This window comes from Chaetura pelagica, unplaced genomic scaffold, assembly GCF_000747805.2.
Source record: "Chaetura pelagica isolate M959 unplaced genomic scaffold, ChaPel_1.0 scaffold275, whole genome shotgun sequence".
In the NCBI taxonomy this organism is placed as follows: Eukaryota; Metazoa; Chordata; class Aves; order Apodiformes; family Apodidae; genus Chaetura; species Chaetura pelagica.
In genome coordinates, this window is record NW_009953486.1 from 5,752,357 (window position 1) to 5,771,778 (window position 19,422).

General features: G+C 37.5%; 1 protein-coding gene across 1 annotated transcript; it reads left to right on the forward strand.

Moving 5' to 3' along the window:
- The first annotated feature begins 6,151 nt into the window (after positions 1-6,151).
- Positions 6,152-18,062, forward strand: ZNF217 (zinc finger protein 217). The gene is made up of 5 exons (XM_009998652.1): positions 6,152-7,550; positions 9,558-9,683; positions 10,597-12,186; positions 15,929-16,057; positions 17,341-18,062. Exons 1-4 carry the CDS (start codon positions 6,152-6,154, stop codon positions 16,036-16,038), a joined length of 3,225 nt encoding a protein of 1,074 aa, XP_009996954.1. The 3' UTR covers positions 16,039-16,057; positions 17,341-18,062.
- Positions 18,063-19,422: the final 1,360 nt, after the last annotated feature.

The following is a 19,422-nucleotide window of genomic DNA, read 5'->3' on the forward strand; positions in this document are numbered from 1 at the left end:
AAAGTGCTGATAATTGGTTAATTTTATTTATATTCATTAAAAAAAACTGAAACAACTATTCTGAAAAAAACCAAAACTTCTACATTGAAATAAAAATGTATTAAAATAACTTGTGGTTTCCCATAAGCAATCATCAATATAAAATCTTTCCTTAGCAATGCCAAAGAGCAGCAACTTGTTTTGAGGTATAAACGTACTAAGGGAAAAGAATGTTTCATGCAAAGTGACCCTAAATATCCTAAAACTTATTGAAACAACATGAGGAAAACTGAAGTGTGTGGTGGTTTTTTTGTTGGTGAAAGTTTCTCAAGTCAAATAGACACAGTAAAAATTAAGGTATTGAATCCACAGCATCTGGTTCTGGTGGGTTCTTGAGTGTGGGATTCTCTTTTTTGGTGGTGTTTTGTTTTTGTGTTGTTTTTTTTTTTTTTTTTTTTTTTGCCTGTGTGTTTTGTTTTGTTTGTTTGGGGTTTTGTTTGGTTTTTGTTGTTGTTGTTGCTAGCACTGGATTGTGTAGGACCTGAAACCTTGTAGGGCAGTGAAAGAAAATCTGGGTGTCTGTAAAACAATGATAGCTTGCTACTGGCCTTGAATTTAAGGATCTACTCACAGTTTGTTGAGGTAGTCATGTCTGAGCACATATCTCCTAGTATACAGAAAACTAAGCATTGTGTACTTAGCTGTAACTCCTCTAGTTTTCTCACTTCTGTTTTTAAGAAACTGTTGCAGCAACTAGGTTAACTTCTGTAATTGTTCCAGCTTGCTTTTTACAGGTTAAAAAAAGTTTTGCTAGCACAAAATTAGCAAGGTATAGTTGTTTTTCTTGGTACTAGCCAGGGAACTCCCAGTGCTCTGCAGTGTTTTACATGGGAATTTCAATGGTTAGACTTTGCTATTCTCTGAAAGGTGTGTCTAGAATTTTTATTACATATTCATAGAAATTTTGAAATGCAGGAAGTATAAATGCAATAAAATTACTACTGATAGGTCATTTCCCAAAGAAATCTTTGAGACTGTAATAGGTAGTCTTTGGTTGTGTAATTCAATAAAAATAAATGAAACTTCTCTATAGGCACTTAATTAAAGTTTTCTCTGTTTTAATAATCCATTTATATGCACCAGCTTTTTGGTGTGGTTCTTAGGTTGTGTGGCAAGTGCAATGAAAACAAGATGTTCTCATCTGTCCAGTTCAATTTTTATTTATATGTTTTGCAGTATTTATAAATATCATGTCTATTGCTGCAAACCTGTTGAAATATTTGACTAAAGGCCATATAGCCAAGTAGGGACTCAGTTGTGAACTAAAGTTTGCTAAATGCTCAGGCTCTGGTCTGTTGGAAGAATAAAGTACAATGGGTGGCATCCTGCAGTGGAGAAGATTTTCCACTTCTGCACAGTACCACTCCAGGAGAAGTCCAGGTGTGCTGAGGAAGGCAGGTTCCTCCTGTCCTGCTCATTCATCCCAAGGCAGTTGCAGCAACCACTGGAACATGGGGGCCCTCACACTGGTGTAAGATGCATGTTGGCATTTACAAATGGATAGGGAGTCAGAAGTCAAGATTTTTTTTACTCCCTTTAATGTGAGGTGGGATAGTAATCCTTTATTTTCAACCTTGAGTTAATCTGTAGCAAATTAATAACTTTTCAGCTATTGGAAGGGTTTCCTGCTTTGTTTTGTTCCTTTTCTCAATATCTCTGACTGATACTGGTGGGTTGGGTCTGTTCTTTTGTCTTCTCAAAGTGAAAAAACAACAGAAGAAATGTCAGGTACTCTTATTTTTTTGGTTCAGCTAATGTATAGACCTTCAGCCACATATAGTTACTGTGCTCTTCAAAACTGCAGGTTGTCCACTTTCCCAAGGAAGCAGCAATAACACAGAATTAAAGCAGCCCTTGAAGGTTTTGCTGCTGCCTACAGGGTTTTGAATAACAGGAATGCAATTAATCAGCTTATTTGCTCATCAAATACAAGGCATAATAGCATCTTCCCTAGGAATAAGGGTGTTGTTAATAAAGGATAAAATCCTTGTGTAGATATTTGGGTTGTAGTTTTAGCATGTGTTAGCTTGTCTAAACAGTGAGAGCTTAAAATCATGCCTACTTGTAAAAGCCAGGTATCTAATCAGACTGAAGTGCATAATCACCAGATACAAGGGTAGGACTAAAGCTTTGTAGCTCACCTTCTGACTCTGGTAGTATTATCCCTTTTCTTCTCAGTTTAAATATTTTTGTCATGTTGAGCTTGCAATGTTCTTAAAAAAAACCAACTATGTGCAATTTTTTTTGTAGTGGATAGGTACTATCTGCTGTCTATGAAGGTATATCCAAACCCAATAATTGCCTGAACTGCAAGTAAGCATTTCAGATTCCTAAAACAGGAATATCTTGCTCTACTTTGCAATGCTGCCTAGAGGATGAGCTGTGGCTAGTTCTTCAGAAGTGTTCAGAGCCTCCTATTAAGAGTGAAAGCTTGAAAAGGCATTTAGCAGTTAGTGAAGGTGCATGAGATGCTTTGAAGTGTTATGGAAGAAATCTCCCATGGGTTTGTTCAAGCCTATTGATACCTAACAAATTTGGATCCAAACTCCTGTTAAAACTTCTGTCGTGATCCATGTGTTAAAGGTATATGCTTTGTATTTATAAGTGCAGTTGTGAGGACAGGTTTAGTGTGTCAGACAGCTGAGTAATGTCTGCTTTGATAGTTTTAAAAAAGAGAAGATTGAAACAGATATGTTTTGAAAGGGCTTACCAGAGAAAGTGTTATTGATGGAGATGTATTTTTCACACATCAGTGACCAAACTAAGGCCTGCTCTAGATTTGATCTATGCCTGTTCTTTAAATTATAAAAAAAACTTGAAGCATGTGGTTTTTACAAAATATTTGCATTATCCTACGTTAGCTTTGAGTAAAACTGTGCGTGATGGTCCATGTTACAAGGGTGTCTCTTCTACACTCATCCCAGAATGCTGTGGAGGCTAAGAGATTTGAATGTGGATTTCTGTTGGTTTTCATCTGTTTTATCTTCACAGTGGCTAAGTTGTTGTGGCTATATGGTGTGTATGTTGTAATTCCACAAAGTGGGAAGCATAATAAAGCATAATCTGCCTTTTCTGTATATGTAGGCACTAGCGAGGAAATAGTTGATGGTGAATCTCAGCAGGTCAGTACATGGAACTTGAGGCACTTGGCTCTGACTTCATACCCTAGAAATGATGCTGCCCTTTTTGAGGGATAGTTCTTATACCTATTACTGCAGAGTGCTTACCTGTGGCTCTGAACATAAACGCATTAAATTCTTCAGTTTGTTCATTTTTTTTTTAATTTCTCCTGCATAGTCTTTCAAAGTTGCAGTTCATTTCTTGCTTGCAAATAAAATATTTTCAGGCAGATGGTCACTGTTTATGCACATGAGCTTTGCTGCAGCATGTTATGCTCTTGTGTAAAAAATACCTCTTAAAGCTACAGTAGAAATGGAACAAACCAGCAAGTTGAAACATGAAGTAAAACATGTGAACAAGCACCCTTTGATATGTTTTTCCTTATGTTTTACAAAAGGGAAAGCTTGAATACATCAGCTTCAAACTTTTGTTATAGCTTCTCCACCTGCCGATAGGGGGTGAGTGAAAGCCAGGAGGTCAGAACTGAATGGGGAAGGTAGGAGAAAGCAGCAATAGAAGCAATTCAGAAGTGTCCACTGTGGCCTGAACCTGCACATTACAAAAGATTCTTGAGTCATTATGCAGAGAAAGTGTTAATCATGGCAGTGATAAAACTGAAAATGGGGAAAAAGGGTGTAGTTAGAAAAGAGACTGGCTACAGAAAATCCAAATTCTGTTGCTATCAACCTGGCAGCCAGTGACTGGTTTCCTGAGTCTTTGGCCCAGACCTGAAACAACTTGGGTTTAAAAAAAGCTAGAAGCTTTTTGGTGTCAGATTTGATCATTGTCTAGACCTGGATTAGAGGACTGGACAATAAAGAAAATAGAACAGAAGACAAACAACTGGCAACAATTTTATTTTGTATTGGCAGTCTGGAGGTTTTGCTTACCCGTATTCATTGTCTGCATGATGGTTGGAAAGGAGCTGCTAACTTTTCAGATTAAAACCAGAGGTTGTTCTGAAGGTAGTGCAGCAAGTGGATAAAGTGTTTGAGGTATTGGATCTTGGATGTTGACTGTTCTGTGGTAGGTAAAGGTATCCAACATAGTTGAAGGAACAATATCAAACCTTCAGTTTATAGAAAGTTGCCTATTTACTTCAGCTAGTTATATGTCCCTTAACCTCCTGTGGCTGTGAGACATACTGGGTCTACCAGCAGGTGACCTTATAGGAGTAAACATATTTGGGCCACTGAACTTTATGAATAATTCAGGTTCTACTGGCAGATTTCTACTGAAATGGCTCAATGGCTTAAGGCCACCCTTTTTTTCTATCCAACCAGCACTGCTGATCAGAAAAGGCTGGATAAATTAACCATAGATGCACAGATAGCAACTTCTTTACCTTCTACAGCTGCTTGTCACAGAAACCTCTGTAGCCTGAAGTATTACAGTGTTGTGTTTGAAATACTACCCTTTCTTTGACTGAAATGGAGCAAAATGTTTCCAGTTGTTTTTTCTAAATAAAAACAAGCTGAGGTGGAAGTTGTTGAATTTTAAAATCCTACTTTGCTCATATTATCATCTTCTGTAAGAGCTATAGAGCATATTGTGTTTTGAGGCATATTATGTCAAGTAATGTGAATCACCGCCCAGCTGTCTTCTATGAAATAATTGGTAAAAGTTTGAGTCAAATTTTGAATGCATTATTTTTGTTAGGTATTAATGTATTTGAAAATGTGCACCATCTCAGAATGATTCCTCTTCAGTTAATATGGTCATGTGTTAGTTTGGTAGACATTTCCGTTGTCCAAAAATTTGATCAATCAGAGCCCTGAACTCTACAACAAATAATATAATTTGACAGCACAAAGAGTGGAGGCCATTAATTGCCTTTTACATTGGAATTGTGATTATTTTATAACTCTTGTTAATCTCATTGAATCATAAACATTCCCTTTTTAGTATCAATAATACAGATTTTTTTTTGTTGCATGCAGTTTGAGATCGGAAGCATTTCCTTTTTAAGTGTTGGCCTCTGACATAAGTTAAATATTAAACAACTGTTCAAGAAACAGCACCATGAGTTTATTTCAAACTTGAAGGTGATCTCACTGTAGCAGCCCAAAATTGTCATGGAGATCTTAAACTTCAAGAGCTTAGAGTAGCTCTCAAAACAGACATTTGTACTGACGTTTGCTGTGTACCAGAACTAGGAAAACTTATTCCAAACTGTCTAGTCTTAGAGGAGGGAGGAGGAAGGGGGGAAGTTTCTTGCTTAACAGCCTTTAAAGAACAAGCAAGTGAAGTTTTACCGTGCCTCTAAACACTGGTTTCACAGGTTCAAGGAAAGGTTACTTTCAGCAGCTTTGTGTAACTGGGTAGGTTTAGAATAGACAGTAGACACAGTGTTGCTTTTATATAGCTGTCTTAATACAGGGATGTTCAAGACCATACTATTTCAATTGGGGTGGCTAGAAAAGTAACCAAAGTGTCTTCTGGCTGTCCTTCACTGGCTACTCATTTGAAATATGCCTTCTGCGTTCAAGAGCATTCACTGGTTCTCTACCCCTAATGTTTTTATTATCTGGGGGACAATACCTTGCTTGCCTTTTGAAAAGTCTGACTGGCTGTTTTCTTCTTCTGCAGGTGCTGGAGTTCTTTGTGGCACTGTACTTGTCCTTGAGTGTATTTTTCCCAATGCAACTATTTGAAATATTTGTACAAAAAAACTAGGTGCAATGGACTTTTTCTACTGACTTGAATAAATCAAAAGAAAGAGTTCAGAAAAACTTCATTCTCTCACTAAGAGAACCAATGGATACAGTTTCAGTCATGTGTGAACATAGATAAAAACAACAAAAAATATATTTTTGCTAGCGGAAAAAAAGGTATTTTTCCCGGCAGAGGTCTCTTAGCTTAGCAGACTTGTAAGCATATGTTGGAGAACTTTACAAGTGTCCTTATTGTGACCAGTGAACATCCCCAAAGAACTGAAACCGAACTGAAACCTTACATTAAAACACATAATAGGGAACAGAACGTAGGAAACATGCCAACTCAGCCTCTCTTGGCATACATGGATGGACCGGATGGAATAGCCAGTACCGTTGGTGCACAGATGGAGGATAATGATGCCTCAATGACAATAAAAGGAACAAACACGATTTCTTACAAAAGCTTGCAAGAGAAGTTTCTCATGCAAGCTGAGGGATGCATGCCTCTGGACTGCATGTTTTGTGATGAGACTTTTAAACATCCTGAAGAACTTGGTAAGCATGTTTTAAGTCAGCATAGACCCACTCTTTGTGAACCAGCTGTTCTGCGTGTTGAAGCAGAATATCTTAGTCCTCTAGATAAATGTCAAGTAAGGACAAATTTGCCTTCACCAAACACCGAAAAGGACCGTGAAGAACTAAGTTGTGAAGTTTGTGGACAAACGTTTAATGAGGCATTTGATGTTGAGGCACACATGAAAAAGCATAAAGATTCTTTCACATATTGGTGTAATGTATGTGGAAGAAGATTTAAAGAGCCATGGTTCCTCAAAAATCACATGAGAACGCATACTGGAAAGCCTGGTTCTAGAAACAAGCACCAACAATGTTCTGAAAGCCCCATAACAATAAATGATGTGGTGCAGGAGCATGTAACTGAAAATGTAATGTCGCCTTATAAAATCTGTATGGTTTGTGGTTTCCTATTTCTCAATAAAGAGACTCTAATTGAGCACAGTAAAGTGCACACCAAAGAATCAATAGCTAATAGAGAAAGACCCCAAGTGACTGGTGATCCCAATGCAGAAGAAAGGTCTCAAAAAGATGAATTCTTGCAACTCTTGAACTTAAGACCAAAATCAGGTCCAGAAAATGACAAATCACTAAAACCTGCAAAATGGATAGCTCAACTAGATCCCTTCAACACATATCAAGCATGGCAGCTGGCTACCAAAGGTAAAGTTGCAGTAGGCCATGGCCAAACTAAAGAACCGGGGCAAGAAGGAAGTACAGACAATGATGACTCGTGTTCTGATAAAGAAGAACTGGGTGAAATTTGGAATGCAAATAAAGGTAGCCAGACTGAAACTACAGGGAAGACAAAAGTAAATAAAACCAGCAATTACACAGGGAATGGTAACTTATCCCAAGACAAATTGAAACATCCCGGTGGTGACGTGCCTTCTATGGAGATGGATTCTAAATTGTCCCAGAACAAAGAGAAACCAACACACTGTTCAGAGTGTGGAAAAGCCTTCAGAACATACCACCAGCTAGTCCTTCATTCCAGAGTACATAAGAGAGACAGGCGGCCTGATGGAGAGACTTCAGCTGCCTCGAGGGCCTGCTGTGCTGATATCATTGTAAATCTGGATGAAAATGGAGCAGGAGAACGAATAGAAGGAGGCTCTGAAGATGGATCTGAAGACGGCCTTCCGGAAACACTTAATTTAGGTGAGTAGCATTTTGAGCACCTACGTTTGAAATAGGTGTTACTGTGTTGTTTTGGAACTCCTTAGAGCCAAAGAATGTGTCTTGCCTTTCTCCATTACCTTTTCAAAACTTGGCTGGAGGTTTGAAATATTATACCTCTGGGGTATTACTATGAAATATTACAGTGGGGGAAGGGGAAAAGAGAATAAATTAGATGAAAAGTTCTGACACTACAGTTTTGAACTATTTGAAGTTTTTTGGGCCTTCTTGCAGTTATGGTTTGGGTTACTGGAGTAATTGAAATAGTTTTGGTAGCAATCAGTTTAGGAAAAGTCACTGTTTACTTATCCCTTCTCTGTCTCTTGTACCTGCAATAGCAAGCTGAGTTTTAGTGGATGCTTTAGAATGTTGCATATCCCATCTAGTCTATCACATTTTTACAAATACTATTTCTGAAGAGATCATTAAGATTTCATTTTTTTCCCCTTTGATTGTGAAAGGACAGAAAATGTCCAGTGCTCACTACCAGCACTTAAGATCCTTAGAAGTAAAGAATAATTTCAAAAATTTTCTACCAAATGGCAGAGTGTATGTTTCTTTTGAACAGTAGGTATCTGGAAAAATCTACCTAAATGTAGACCCAGTGATTTTAAATCAGTTGAAAGGAACAGTAAAAAGTCTTCTAGCTCATCTCTCCCTCCTGTGTGTGACATACTTTGAATCTGCATTTAAAGAACAGGCACTTGCATAATCTCAAGAAAAGAGACAATGTACAGAATGTCCTGGCTTACACGACTGACTTTTCCATTTCTGGTAATGTGCAGCCCTTAATTTCACCTCCAGTAACAAAGGAATGGAATTATTACCTAATGTTGACTTGCTTATTTTGTTTCACAGTGTCTTATCCTAAAGTACAACAGCTTTCATTGTGAGATGCTGAGTCATGCTTATTGAGACATTATCTGTTTGTTTAAAGCAGCTATGGCTTGGCTTAGCCATAGCTCAGCCAGTTAGCATTTCCAGTACAAAAGCTTTCAAACACGAAGGAACTGGAGAGAACTATGTACAGCTGTCAATTATGTATCTAACATCTTAAGTCGAGCAACATTTCTCCTTCCTTCTCTTCCCACTGTAGCTTTCTAGTCAGCTTTGATTTGAATATTTCACTGAAGGTGTGTTGATGTTTTTTCAGTTCAACCTGGCAAAGAAATCATGTTGATTTGAACGGTGCATTGTGTGTGTTTTCTCCCCTTTTCTTGTTAGACATTAGGCTGTACTTGCCGCCCTCCAGCGGTAACTGCTGTTGCTTGCACTTGAGTGCACTTCATCTGTGAATTTATTCCTGGAACACAGAGCAGCAACCGCTGTCGCTTTCTGCTCTCTTATCTGTCAAAGCATTAATACTTCTAGTGAAATAATTTGCTCAAGAAATCTAAGGATGTTGCCATCCAGACACAACACTCAACTGATTAGCGTAGCAATAATAATATTATCTTTACAATTAAAAAAAATAATAAAATCCATCTTCCTCCCTGCCTTCCTTCCCCAAAACACCTTCTTTTGCTTTGCCATGGTGTGCAGAGCAGGTTTACAGTCTGAATCATCACACTCACACTTAGTAATTCAACCACTCCCTTTTAATTAAAAAAATATAGTTTATAACCTGTATGAATTTTTGAGATGGGCCCTTCTCCATCAAGTTCCTGTAGGTCAGTAAAGATATATATATATCTTTTCTTCTCTGAGACCTGGTTTTGTTTGTTCTCTGGGACTTCTTCATAACAGTCACTAACTGCAGTATTACTTGACACGGAAACCTTTTTAATTCTTTTGCTCTTTGGTGGCCAAGTGTACAGCAGTACTGAACAAACGGTGCTCATAGCCTGTAGGAGTTGACAACAGTTCATCATTCTGTGTTTTTCCTTAAAAAAGACAGTTAAAAAAGACAGTTAAAAGACAGTTACAGTTTCAAATGAGACCCCAAATTTGCATTTGCCCTTCATAATATAGCTATATTTTCTCCCAAAGATAAAAATGAAGAAGTTTTGGAAAGAGCAAAAGTTAAAACCCTTGGAGCCTCCAGAGAATGCAGCTATTGTGGAAAGTATTTTCGCTCAAATTATTACCTCAATATTCATCTCAGAACTCATACAGGTAAATGGGCTTCAGCTTTGTGGGAGGGAAAGGAAGTCTCCTGAATCAAGTTGGATGAAATGTTTTGTTTTGCTTAAGAGCAACAGAAGTTGCCTTCAAAATTATTGCTATTAAGAACAATGTTTCTCTAATGCTGGGGGGAGAAAAAAGGAATTGAAATTTCTTACAGGAATTAAATATTTACATAAGTGTAAATTTTTCCTGAGTAGAGCTCATTACATTGAGTACTGTTAAGAATGCAATTTATTTTAAAAGATATAGTTTTAATAATAATTTTAAAAATAGATTTAAAACTTCCTGCTTTCAGCTGTGTAGCAAAAAGTTGGTGGTAATGTGATGTGTTGGGTTTTGTGTGTGGGTTTTTGTTGGTTTCTTTTTAAGCCCATTTCCCAAGTATTAAGTTGATTGCCAGTTGCTGCTACCTGGGTAAAAAGCTGTGTCTGTTTTTCAGTTCAACTTTTTGTTTTCCACAGCCAGGCAAACTCTTTCAACTTCTATTAATGTATGTCCCTGTTTCTTTTGAAACAGCTCTATTTATAGATGAACTATAACATTTGTGTTGTTGAGTAACATACTTGTGGTATGATCAAGGGCTACAAAATTGCTGGAGTTGACCCACAGCTACACTTCTTGCTTATTTCTGCCAAACATATTGTCAGCTACCATCTCCAGACATAGCCAATGTGTGGAAAATATCTTCTTCATAGCCAGAAGATGTCACTGCAGTTAGTAAAAGCAGTAAGAGGTAGCTGTTTAAATGATTTAGATGAGTTTGGCAAGTATGACTATGTGGAAGGGGAAAAGAAAAATCCCTTACTGTTTTGCAGTCTACACTATTCCTTTGTTTTTAATGGTATTCCAGACTTAAAATCAAATTCTATCAAACTTACTGATTGACAAAACTGTGTTTCAGGTGAAAAACCATACAAATGTGAATTCTGTGAGTATGCAGCAGCACAGAAAACTTCACTGAGGTATCACTTAGAGAGGCATCACAAGGACGACAAGCAAGCTGATAGTGCAGCTGATGTGAAAAGTGACAGCAAAGTTGCATTACAGAGTCAGGAGCCTGAGCTCCTGCTGGCTGCTGATGGTGCTCAAGAAACCAAAAATTTGAAGAGGCTTTTTGATTGTGCCAAAGATGCTGAGGGCTGTGCGCATACCAAGCAGCAAAAGGAAGTTCTCTCTTTGAACAGTGTGATAGGCAACACAGTCCCTTTAAAAATGAAAAATAATGCTAGGGAATTCAGTAAAGGTCCTGTTTGTAACAATTCAAATAAAATACATGAGAATGTGTCCACTCCTTACCTGGAGAAACTAAAGGCTGAGAAAGAGATAAAGGAAGCTCAGCCCAAAGTTCGTCATAAAAGAGAGAGAAAGGTTTCTGTGGCATCAGAGGAAGATGACGTCCAGTACATTTGTGCTTTAAAGGATGGAAAATATGTGAATGATGTGAGAGAGTGCACTGAAACCTACAAACTCAAACCTGTGGTGGACTCTCAAGAAAAGCCTTTAAACTTATCTGTTGGGACTTCGCAAGAATGTTCAATGGTTTCAACTAGAGGCCTGCCAGCACCCAGCACCTGCCCTTTTTGTACTTACAGAACCTTTTACCCAGAAGTCCTAATGATGCACCAGAGGCTGACACACAAATACAATCCTGACACTGTTAACAAAAATGGCTGTAGAACCAAGGCTGTAGCTAAAGCCAGACGCACTGGATGCCCTCCAGCTCTGCTTGGTAAAGATGTGCTTCCTCTGTCTTTTAATTCTAAGAGAAGTAAGAATTCCCCATCTACACAGCAAAAACTGTTGCAAACAGGGAAAGGTAAACAATGTCAGCCACCACAGAACAAAGCCCCTCTCTTTTCAGGGACTGACTCGAGCAGCACAGCCCCAAGTAACCTCAAGTTTCATAAACAGCAAACTAATGTTGGAGCTCAGGCAAATAACTATAGGCAACCTCAGCAAGACATGCACTCCAGTATCTCTCCAGTATTGGACAGAGTAAAAAGATCTGAATCTAAACTAAAGGCTGCAAGTGTCCCAGTGTCTCAGTCTGGTCTAGTAAGCAGCAGTATGAACGGGACTCTAGATTCTCACCTAAATGAATCTGCCTGGTCTTGTCATCAAGGAAGAGACTATCTTTGTAGTAAATCTGTGAGCAGTGTAAATCTAGACTATGGTGAAACGTCTTCTAAACGAATGAAACCTAATCCATTAGCTATTGAACATATTGACTCTCCAATGGCTAATTACAGAAGATACGACATGAGCAGATATCGGGCTGTGAACAGATATGCAAATCTGCTACCTCAGGAATGTTCTCGCACCAAACCTGCATCCTCTGTTTTGCCAACCAAACAAGGGCTTCTGAATTCAGATGATGTTGATCCTCCTCATGTATTGACTGTTCTCAAACCTTATGAGCCATATAGCTCTGGACCACTTTACAGCTCTTGTGGATCTAGCAATGGCCAAGTAACCAGCTCTACAGTAGAAGGTACTGTATCTCCTTCCTAGTTAAATGTCTTGCACCATTACAAAGGAAGGTGAATGAAATATAGTTGTGTATGCACTGCAAAATAGGGAAACTAAAGCTACCCTTAGGATTTCACGAAGTCCAGTCCATTTTTAAATTTAAAATCCAGGTTCAGCAAACTCCTTCTGGCTTGAGGAATTAGGTAGAAGATCTGAATTTCAGAGTGGGATTTAAAGTTCCTCAAGTTCCCTCCTCTCCCCTGCCATGGGTCTCTGGTAGCAAACATGTATTGTTTGCTCATCAGAGCACTCCAGACATGTCAACTAATCCAGGATGTGGAATGAGTCTTTCTGCTTAATTTACAAGAAGTCTTGGACCATCTGGAATATTAATAAAATCTCTAACAACAAAAAAAACCAAAACAAAACCCCAAAAGCTGTCATGTACAATTATTCCCTTCAGTTGCAGAAAAGGTTATATTGAAAATCATAAAATTATGATTTAAGTCTTATACCTCTGTTCTGCAATGGGTTTTTATGAAGTTCAGTTTTTAGTAGGAAGACAGTACTCTGTTAAATCAGGACAGCATATTTCTGCTAGTCTAATTAAGGTGTCTCTTTGTACTCCTTGCACTGAGCAGTAATGCTCTGTGGAAAGTTCTGGGACTAGCAGAGATAAATGTTTTGTGATGTATTTGGAAAACTTTGCCTTTATAAAATACATGTGTTTTTTGTTTTTTTTTTGTTCTTAGTCAACATTTACAAAACTTAGCAGGAGGCCAAGATTAAAAGGTACTAGGTGATATTCAAGCAGTTGTCTATTTGTAGAAGATGGTATTTATGGCTTTGAGCTGAGGTCAGTATGGACTGAGCTATAAATATAGGACTGTAAATTTTGAAATGAAGATCCTATTATAAAAATGAATAGTGTGTCTGTGCTGTGTAGTCTTAAAGTCTCTGCTAAGTTCTTGAACTCTTGTGAATACTCCCATCCTCTGGAAGAAGGGAAATTATTCTTCTGAAGTAGTCTCGGTTCATAACAAGCAGGGGTGTGTTTCCTTAGGTCAGGGCAAACTGCAAAATGTGCATTTTGTTGTGTGGCAAAAAAATGTATTGGCTAACTCTGTTCTGTTTTTTCTTCATTTGTTTTAAGGTTGTGGGCTTCATAAATATTCAGACTTGCTAGTGGGCTAGGGAAGGATGAAGGAAAGTTCTGTGTTCAGTCTGGGTAGAGAGTGAATAAAGGAAAAGTCAGCATTGCAGTGGATTCAGTGCAGTGGCTGTGAAATGGAGTTAATTCCTAGTTTTATGAAAAGTGTACCATGAATTGCTGTGAGGAATGTAAAATGGGCACTAGGTTATGCATAGAAGGCAGAGGGATGGGCAGAAAGAGGGACAAATGCTATTGCTGTCTTTTGATTCCTAGTGATCTGAGAGAATGAAATTAAGGTTTTAGTTGTTTTATATATATACACACACACATATATATTTATATAAAGTTGTTTGTTTGTTTGTTTTTTTCTGAGCACAGAAATAATTCATGCATTTGTGGAATTTACAGTGCTTTTCAAGATTATTAAAAAAAAAAAAAAGGTTGCTAGCTAAGAGCTTAATGTGTGATCTCAACATCTGATGGAGGATGTGACTGTCCTTAAGGACTTAAGTGTGTTAATTTGCAATGACCAAGGTGCTCTGTGACATGCTGTCTGTTGAACAGATAGAACATTCAGGATTTTGAGAGAATGCTTTTGATGCTGTATAAAACCCTATTAATTTTCATGAAAACAGGAAGGGGAAAGTTAAAAAGTCTTCCAGCTTCAACCAGCTAGACGAGGAGTCTGTACCCCAAGGACTAGATGGTGGGCAGTGTCCTACTCCTTTCTAGTATGAATGTGTGTTGGGGATAAGGAAATGATTTTATTTTGCCATCAGTCTTAGTGAGGTTAGCCTATTTAAGTAGCAGCTGATACAAAACTATTTTTAAACAATGACTTCATTGGAATCCACCTTGTTCTTTTTTTGAAATCTCCACCTGTCTACCAGAAAAATCTCAATTCTTCCTCTTCTTTGCTACAAACCTGAAGACAGTAGTCTGTAGTCAAGAACTTTCTACTGTTTCCTGTTATTTAGAGCTCTGAAAACTATGGCTGCATCTAATTTGATGGTATTGTTGTCATGGAAATAAAGATTTCATTGCACAGTGCTGTCTCAGGGCAAGAAAAGCAACTTTTATGGCTGTTACCTGCATTGGAAATACTGCCTCTGTGGGTTTTCTTAGTAACTTCAATCAAAGTCCTGTGCAAGAAGCTGCTGTTTTTAGAAGCCAATTTCCTACTCTCCCAACCATTCTATCTAGAAGTACTCAACTAAAACCTTGATAGTTGCTGGAGAGGTTGGAGGGTAGCAGTATTAGAGTTTGAATGTGGGTGGAGACAGTGAAGATGAAAGCTTCTGCAAGTTCTTTTCTTATTAAAAAGTAGAACTGTTTGTCTAAGAGTTGCAACTCCTCTGAGATATATTTTGTAAGATATCACATGCAACGTACTGCAGGTGTAGACCTGCAAGTTTCTGTAGTCTTTTTATTGAACTCTGGTGATATTATAAAACATGATATCAACCCCTTTTTTTCAGAGCCTGTGTGCCTTGTGGCGACATTATTTAGGTCCTATGAGCATGTTCTGTTGCATGTTAAATGCTGGATCAAGTTGTCATGAGAATATGTTCCACTTGGCAAACTTGATTAAAGCATGATGCCTTCCCTTATTGCTTGTAAGCTCTGCCATCCTGTGTTGCCCTGAAGAGACAGAAACATTCTGAAACCACTCAGTTTGTGTTAGATTCAAATTAGTTGCCTTTGCAACAGCAACGTGCTATCAAGGATAACCTGTTGGCTGATTGATCTGGCAGAGGTTGCAAATTAAAGACAATTGCTCATGACACACTCGAATGGCTTAGTAGATTCTGTTGAAATATTAATTTAGCTTTGGCATTTTAATTTAATTAAAGCTTGCTAGTTTTTTTCAATGCTGCATTTAAAGCTTTCATGGAATATGGATGGCAGTTGGGCTTTTTGTAACCTGTGGGAGTAATGATTCTTGACTTTTTTTCCTTAGTTTTATGAAGTGTTTTTGACTGCTTGTTTAAGCTAATAAGACTTAATATGGAACAGGCATTGATTTCACACATATAAATCTGAATTAATGGTCTCAGATAAACATGAGATTGCTTATATACTAGACTGAGAACTGCTTAACAAAGGTCTTCAAGTAAATGTATATTAACAGCCCTTAAGTGTCACAATTGCCATATAATCTATGATGGCATTAATGTAGTATACCTGGTTGTCCTCTCAAGTGCTCATATTGAAAAATTAAAATTTCAAACATGCAGAAACTCATAGGCAACATTCATAGACTGTACCTCATCACTTAAACCTTCAAGTGAAGCCTGCTGTATGAAGAGTTAAGCAAATATATTTATTTCTTGCAAACAAAATGAGCAAAATCTGGAGAGATGAACATCACATGTATGCAGCTTAGAACAAAGCTGTTAGTGTTTGCCATTCCTCTTGTGTTTGTTCTGAATGCTGAATTGTGTACAATCTTTTAATAGGACTAGGGATATCTTGTCTTGAGCCCTGCTCAGGAGATGATCTGTGGGATTTTGGGGTTCTGGATGCTAACCTAGAGCTGCTCACAATTGAATGTCTGACCCATTAGATTAGGAGGAAGTAATTGTAACTCCTTTACATTTATTTTTGTCAGGAAAGAGATCAGTGTCATACCAACACTTATCCAGCAGCGTGCTACAGAAGAGAAGTTATGAAAGCTTCATTGGCAATGCACACTTTCGACCAAGTGACAAGAAGACTTAATAATTTACTTCAATTAAAGGTAAATGAACTTTTTGAACTAATTGTTAACTTCAATGTTGCATTATGTACTCATAACATCAAAAGTTGCTGCATAGCATGGTGAGAGGTTATGAAAGTCTGAACCAGAACAGCTGAAAATACAAACTCCCCCTCTCGTACAAGGTCAACCAAATACCGGTGTAGCAGCATTAGTTATTTTGAGTAGTGGTAATCACTTGCATAACAAAAATAGCTAGTACCTTTTCTAAAAATCTTGGAAGTGTGGCAATAGATAAATATATTAATTAGCTCCAGTACCAGTGGGAAGCATTCAACAAAAGGGCTTTCCCCCTCAGTCATACATGGCAGTGGGGGAACATCATGTGCAGAACTAGAACTGAGAGGAAGTACCCATTATCATGGGTCCTCAAGAGTCCTACAAGAGGTTTGTTGGTTAGTCCTTCCTGAAAATGTAGACATTACTCATTTTACAACCTCTGAAGATTGCAAGCATTGCTTCAAACAAGATGACTCTTCTTGGTCAATTATTTCATAGGGAAGTAAGGGTTTCCTGATAGCTCTGTGACAGTTTCTTTGTCTACTGGAGAGGTTGTTCCACATAGTTTTTCCTTTGGAGGAGGGGTGGTTGTAGCCTCTTAAGGAAATGGGTCAAGTGAAAAGACAGCCCAATGTTCTGAATCCCTAAGCTTCATCTCTTCAGTTCTGTAGCTCTATCTCAGAACTTAACAACCCCATTGTGTTTGCAACATCTTTAGCTGCTAAGGAGATAAGTACTCTGTAAGACTTGAAATAAGTATTATCTGTATCTTTTTTTTCAAACCCAGAGCTACAGATAATTTTCCTCATTCATATTTAAAAAGATAAGTCTTGAATGCTATAGCACCTGGACCAGCATGCACTATTTATGGAAAGATTTTACATATGTGGGGAGCAGAGCTATTTGACATCCAGTTGACAGCTTTTGAAATACTTTGCTTTATTTCTTGGTATTCTTTTAATCTTTCTGCTTTTGTTGTCCCTCTACTAAGCATATTTTGTCTAGTTCTGCTCTTCTAAGATAACTCAGTTTCCTGCATGTATTTCTACTTGGGGCCTGAAAATCTTCAGAATTAGACTTGATTGGCAGCTTTTATTTGGCAAATAGAAGACACAGAACTTGTGTGCCACTATCAATGTCTAGATACACATGCAAGGGTGCAGAAGAAATTGCCTTTATGTTTTAAACTTCTCACAACAAAAAACCATGTTTTATTTTATAGTTGTATTCCACAAAACTTTTTTTTTTTCTCTCTTTTCCCTTAGGTCTGAGGACACAAGTACATGTTCTATGGAGTTATACCTTGCAGTTCATCCCTTGAGGAAAAATAATTCGTGAAAGCTACTGAATTAAGCTGTGATTGTACTGTATATAAAAACACTACAGTTTTATATTACTGGTTCTGTTAACATTTTGTACCAAATAGCCATAAAGAGTAGTCTAAACAATTGGGTTATGAAGGTGTGTGGAGAATGTATATCTTGGCATTGACTTTTAAGTATTTTTCATTAGAATTAATTGACCAAATATTAGGTAGGAATTATATTTTTACATACTTGAGCGCTGCTGAAGAGTTTTCTTTTTGAAAGAATATATAAACATTGCACCTCAGGTAAACTGTAGATATGGAAATTGAAATCCTGTTGGCTTAATGCTCATTTTTCATAAGTGTGAAAGTTTCTCATGTTTTTTGGTTTTTTTTTTTCTGTTGAACTATGTTAGTTTTTAAAAATAACTTCCAAATAAACTGTCTGAAACTGTCCAGTTTATAAATGTTATGAACATCTAAGCAATGGTGCTGACATTATGCTCATCTGCCTTGTATATGTTAGGACCATAATTTGTTGGAGGGATCTGTTTCCCTGGGGTTGTTTCCAGCATATTTTTAAATGCAAGGATGAGGCAATACTTGACATTTGGATTTCAGTATGGTGTTCCTGAAATACGGTTGGATTCTTCTCTTGGCATTGGTTGCAGTTCTTCAGAGAAGCCTCTTAAGCATCTCTACCAACCTACAAACTTTTACAGCAGAAAGTACCTAGGACTTGCATGAGAGATGATACTAATCTGAATGTTTCAAATGTTTTAGCTTTATACTCAACTCAGTACAGTTACGTTTAGAGGAAACCTACTTTGCACCTTTGTCCAAACTATAAAGTCACAAACAGACTTGCAATATGAATATGGGATCTATAGACTTCAAAAGGGATGTGGCTATGGTGTAGCCTGCTTGACTGTGCTTGGAAGCTTCTTGATGTTGAATTTTAGCATCTACTGGGTGTTTAAGATAAGTGAGAAATAGCCTGTCAATGGGAGAATATCTCCTTTTATTTTTTTGTGAAGACAACAAGTTTTTTCTAATGCACATGCAGTTTAATTTTTGTAAAGGGAAGATGGCCAGTTACCAGCCAGTAAAGCAGAATTGTTGCATATCTTGACTTGTGTTCCTAGTTGCTTCTCATAAAGCCCATAGTTAAGAATTAATTTCTCCTGTACTTGCCTTTGACTTCCATATATTTTAGTAAAACAAAAAACCCGAAAAATTTTGCACTCTTTATTTTGCTCTCTTCCCTCATCCAGCAAATGTAAAATAGCAAAACCAAGAAACTCCTGTTTTTCCATTATGCAACTTGAGATGTTCCAGTTGTATGTCTTAGTTCCTGTATATGGGACCTATTCTTACTGTCTCTGTAAACTGGCGACGTGATGAAGTGCTGTGTATCAGGAAATTGTACACTATTTACCTTTTTTCCTGTTCATAAGCTGAGCCATATGTACATAACCTAGATTTTTGTTTTCCTAGTTTTGCACTTTTATAGCCTATTTTTTGAAGATGAATTCACATGGAAAATGGTTAATCTATTTTTTTGTGTGTCCTTTCAATGAGTCTTATAGAACGCATGCTGTAACTATCATCTGTGTACCTTATGGGGTTCTGTGATTAAAATGGATGGGGCTGGTTTTTAAGATGTTTCAGCAAATAGACCTAAGATTTGTTTGTTTTTAATCTCCCTTCATGCTGGTACAGTTTCCTCAAGGCTTTTTTTTTTTTTTTTGGGTAGGTATCTTGGGGTTGAAATGAAAACAGACATGAAAAGTCTTTCATGGCAGCAAAGCCCTGTACTTAAGAACACACTTTGCCCATCAGTATTAACTATTGGAATACTACTGGTTTTCTATGTTTCTTTGCAAGTAACAGTGCATATATTGAGGTACAAATTGTTGATTTTTTTTTTGTTTATTTATTTCATTCCATTTTGTTTTATTTTAATTGTTGAAACCAGAAGTTGTCAAGCAGTAGGCACCCATTACTCATTTAATTTATGATGTATTTCACTTTAGTTGAG

Coding starts and splice junctions, on each gene's coding strand:
- ZNF217 (XM_009998652.1), top strand. CDS start 6,152: ATGCCAACTCAGCCTCTCTTGGCATACATGGATGGACCGGATGGAATA. Junction 7,551..9,557: donor TCCGGAAACACTTAATTTAG/GTGAGTAGCATT, acceptor TTTCTCCCAAAG/ATAAAAATGAAGAAGTTTTG. Junction 12,187..15,928: donor AACCAGCTCTACAGTAGAAG/GTACTGTATCTC, acceptor TATTTTTGTCAG/GAAAGAGATCAGTGTCATAC.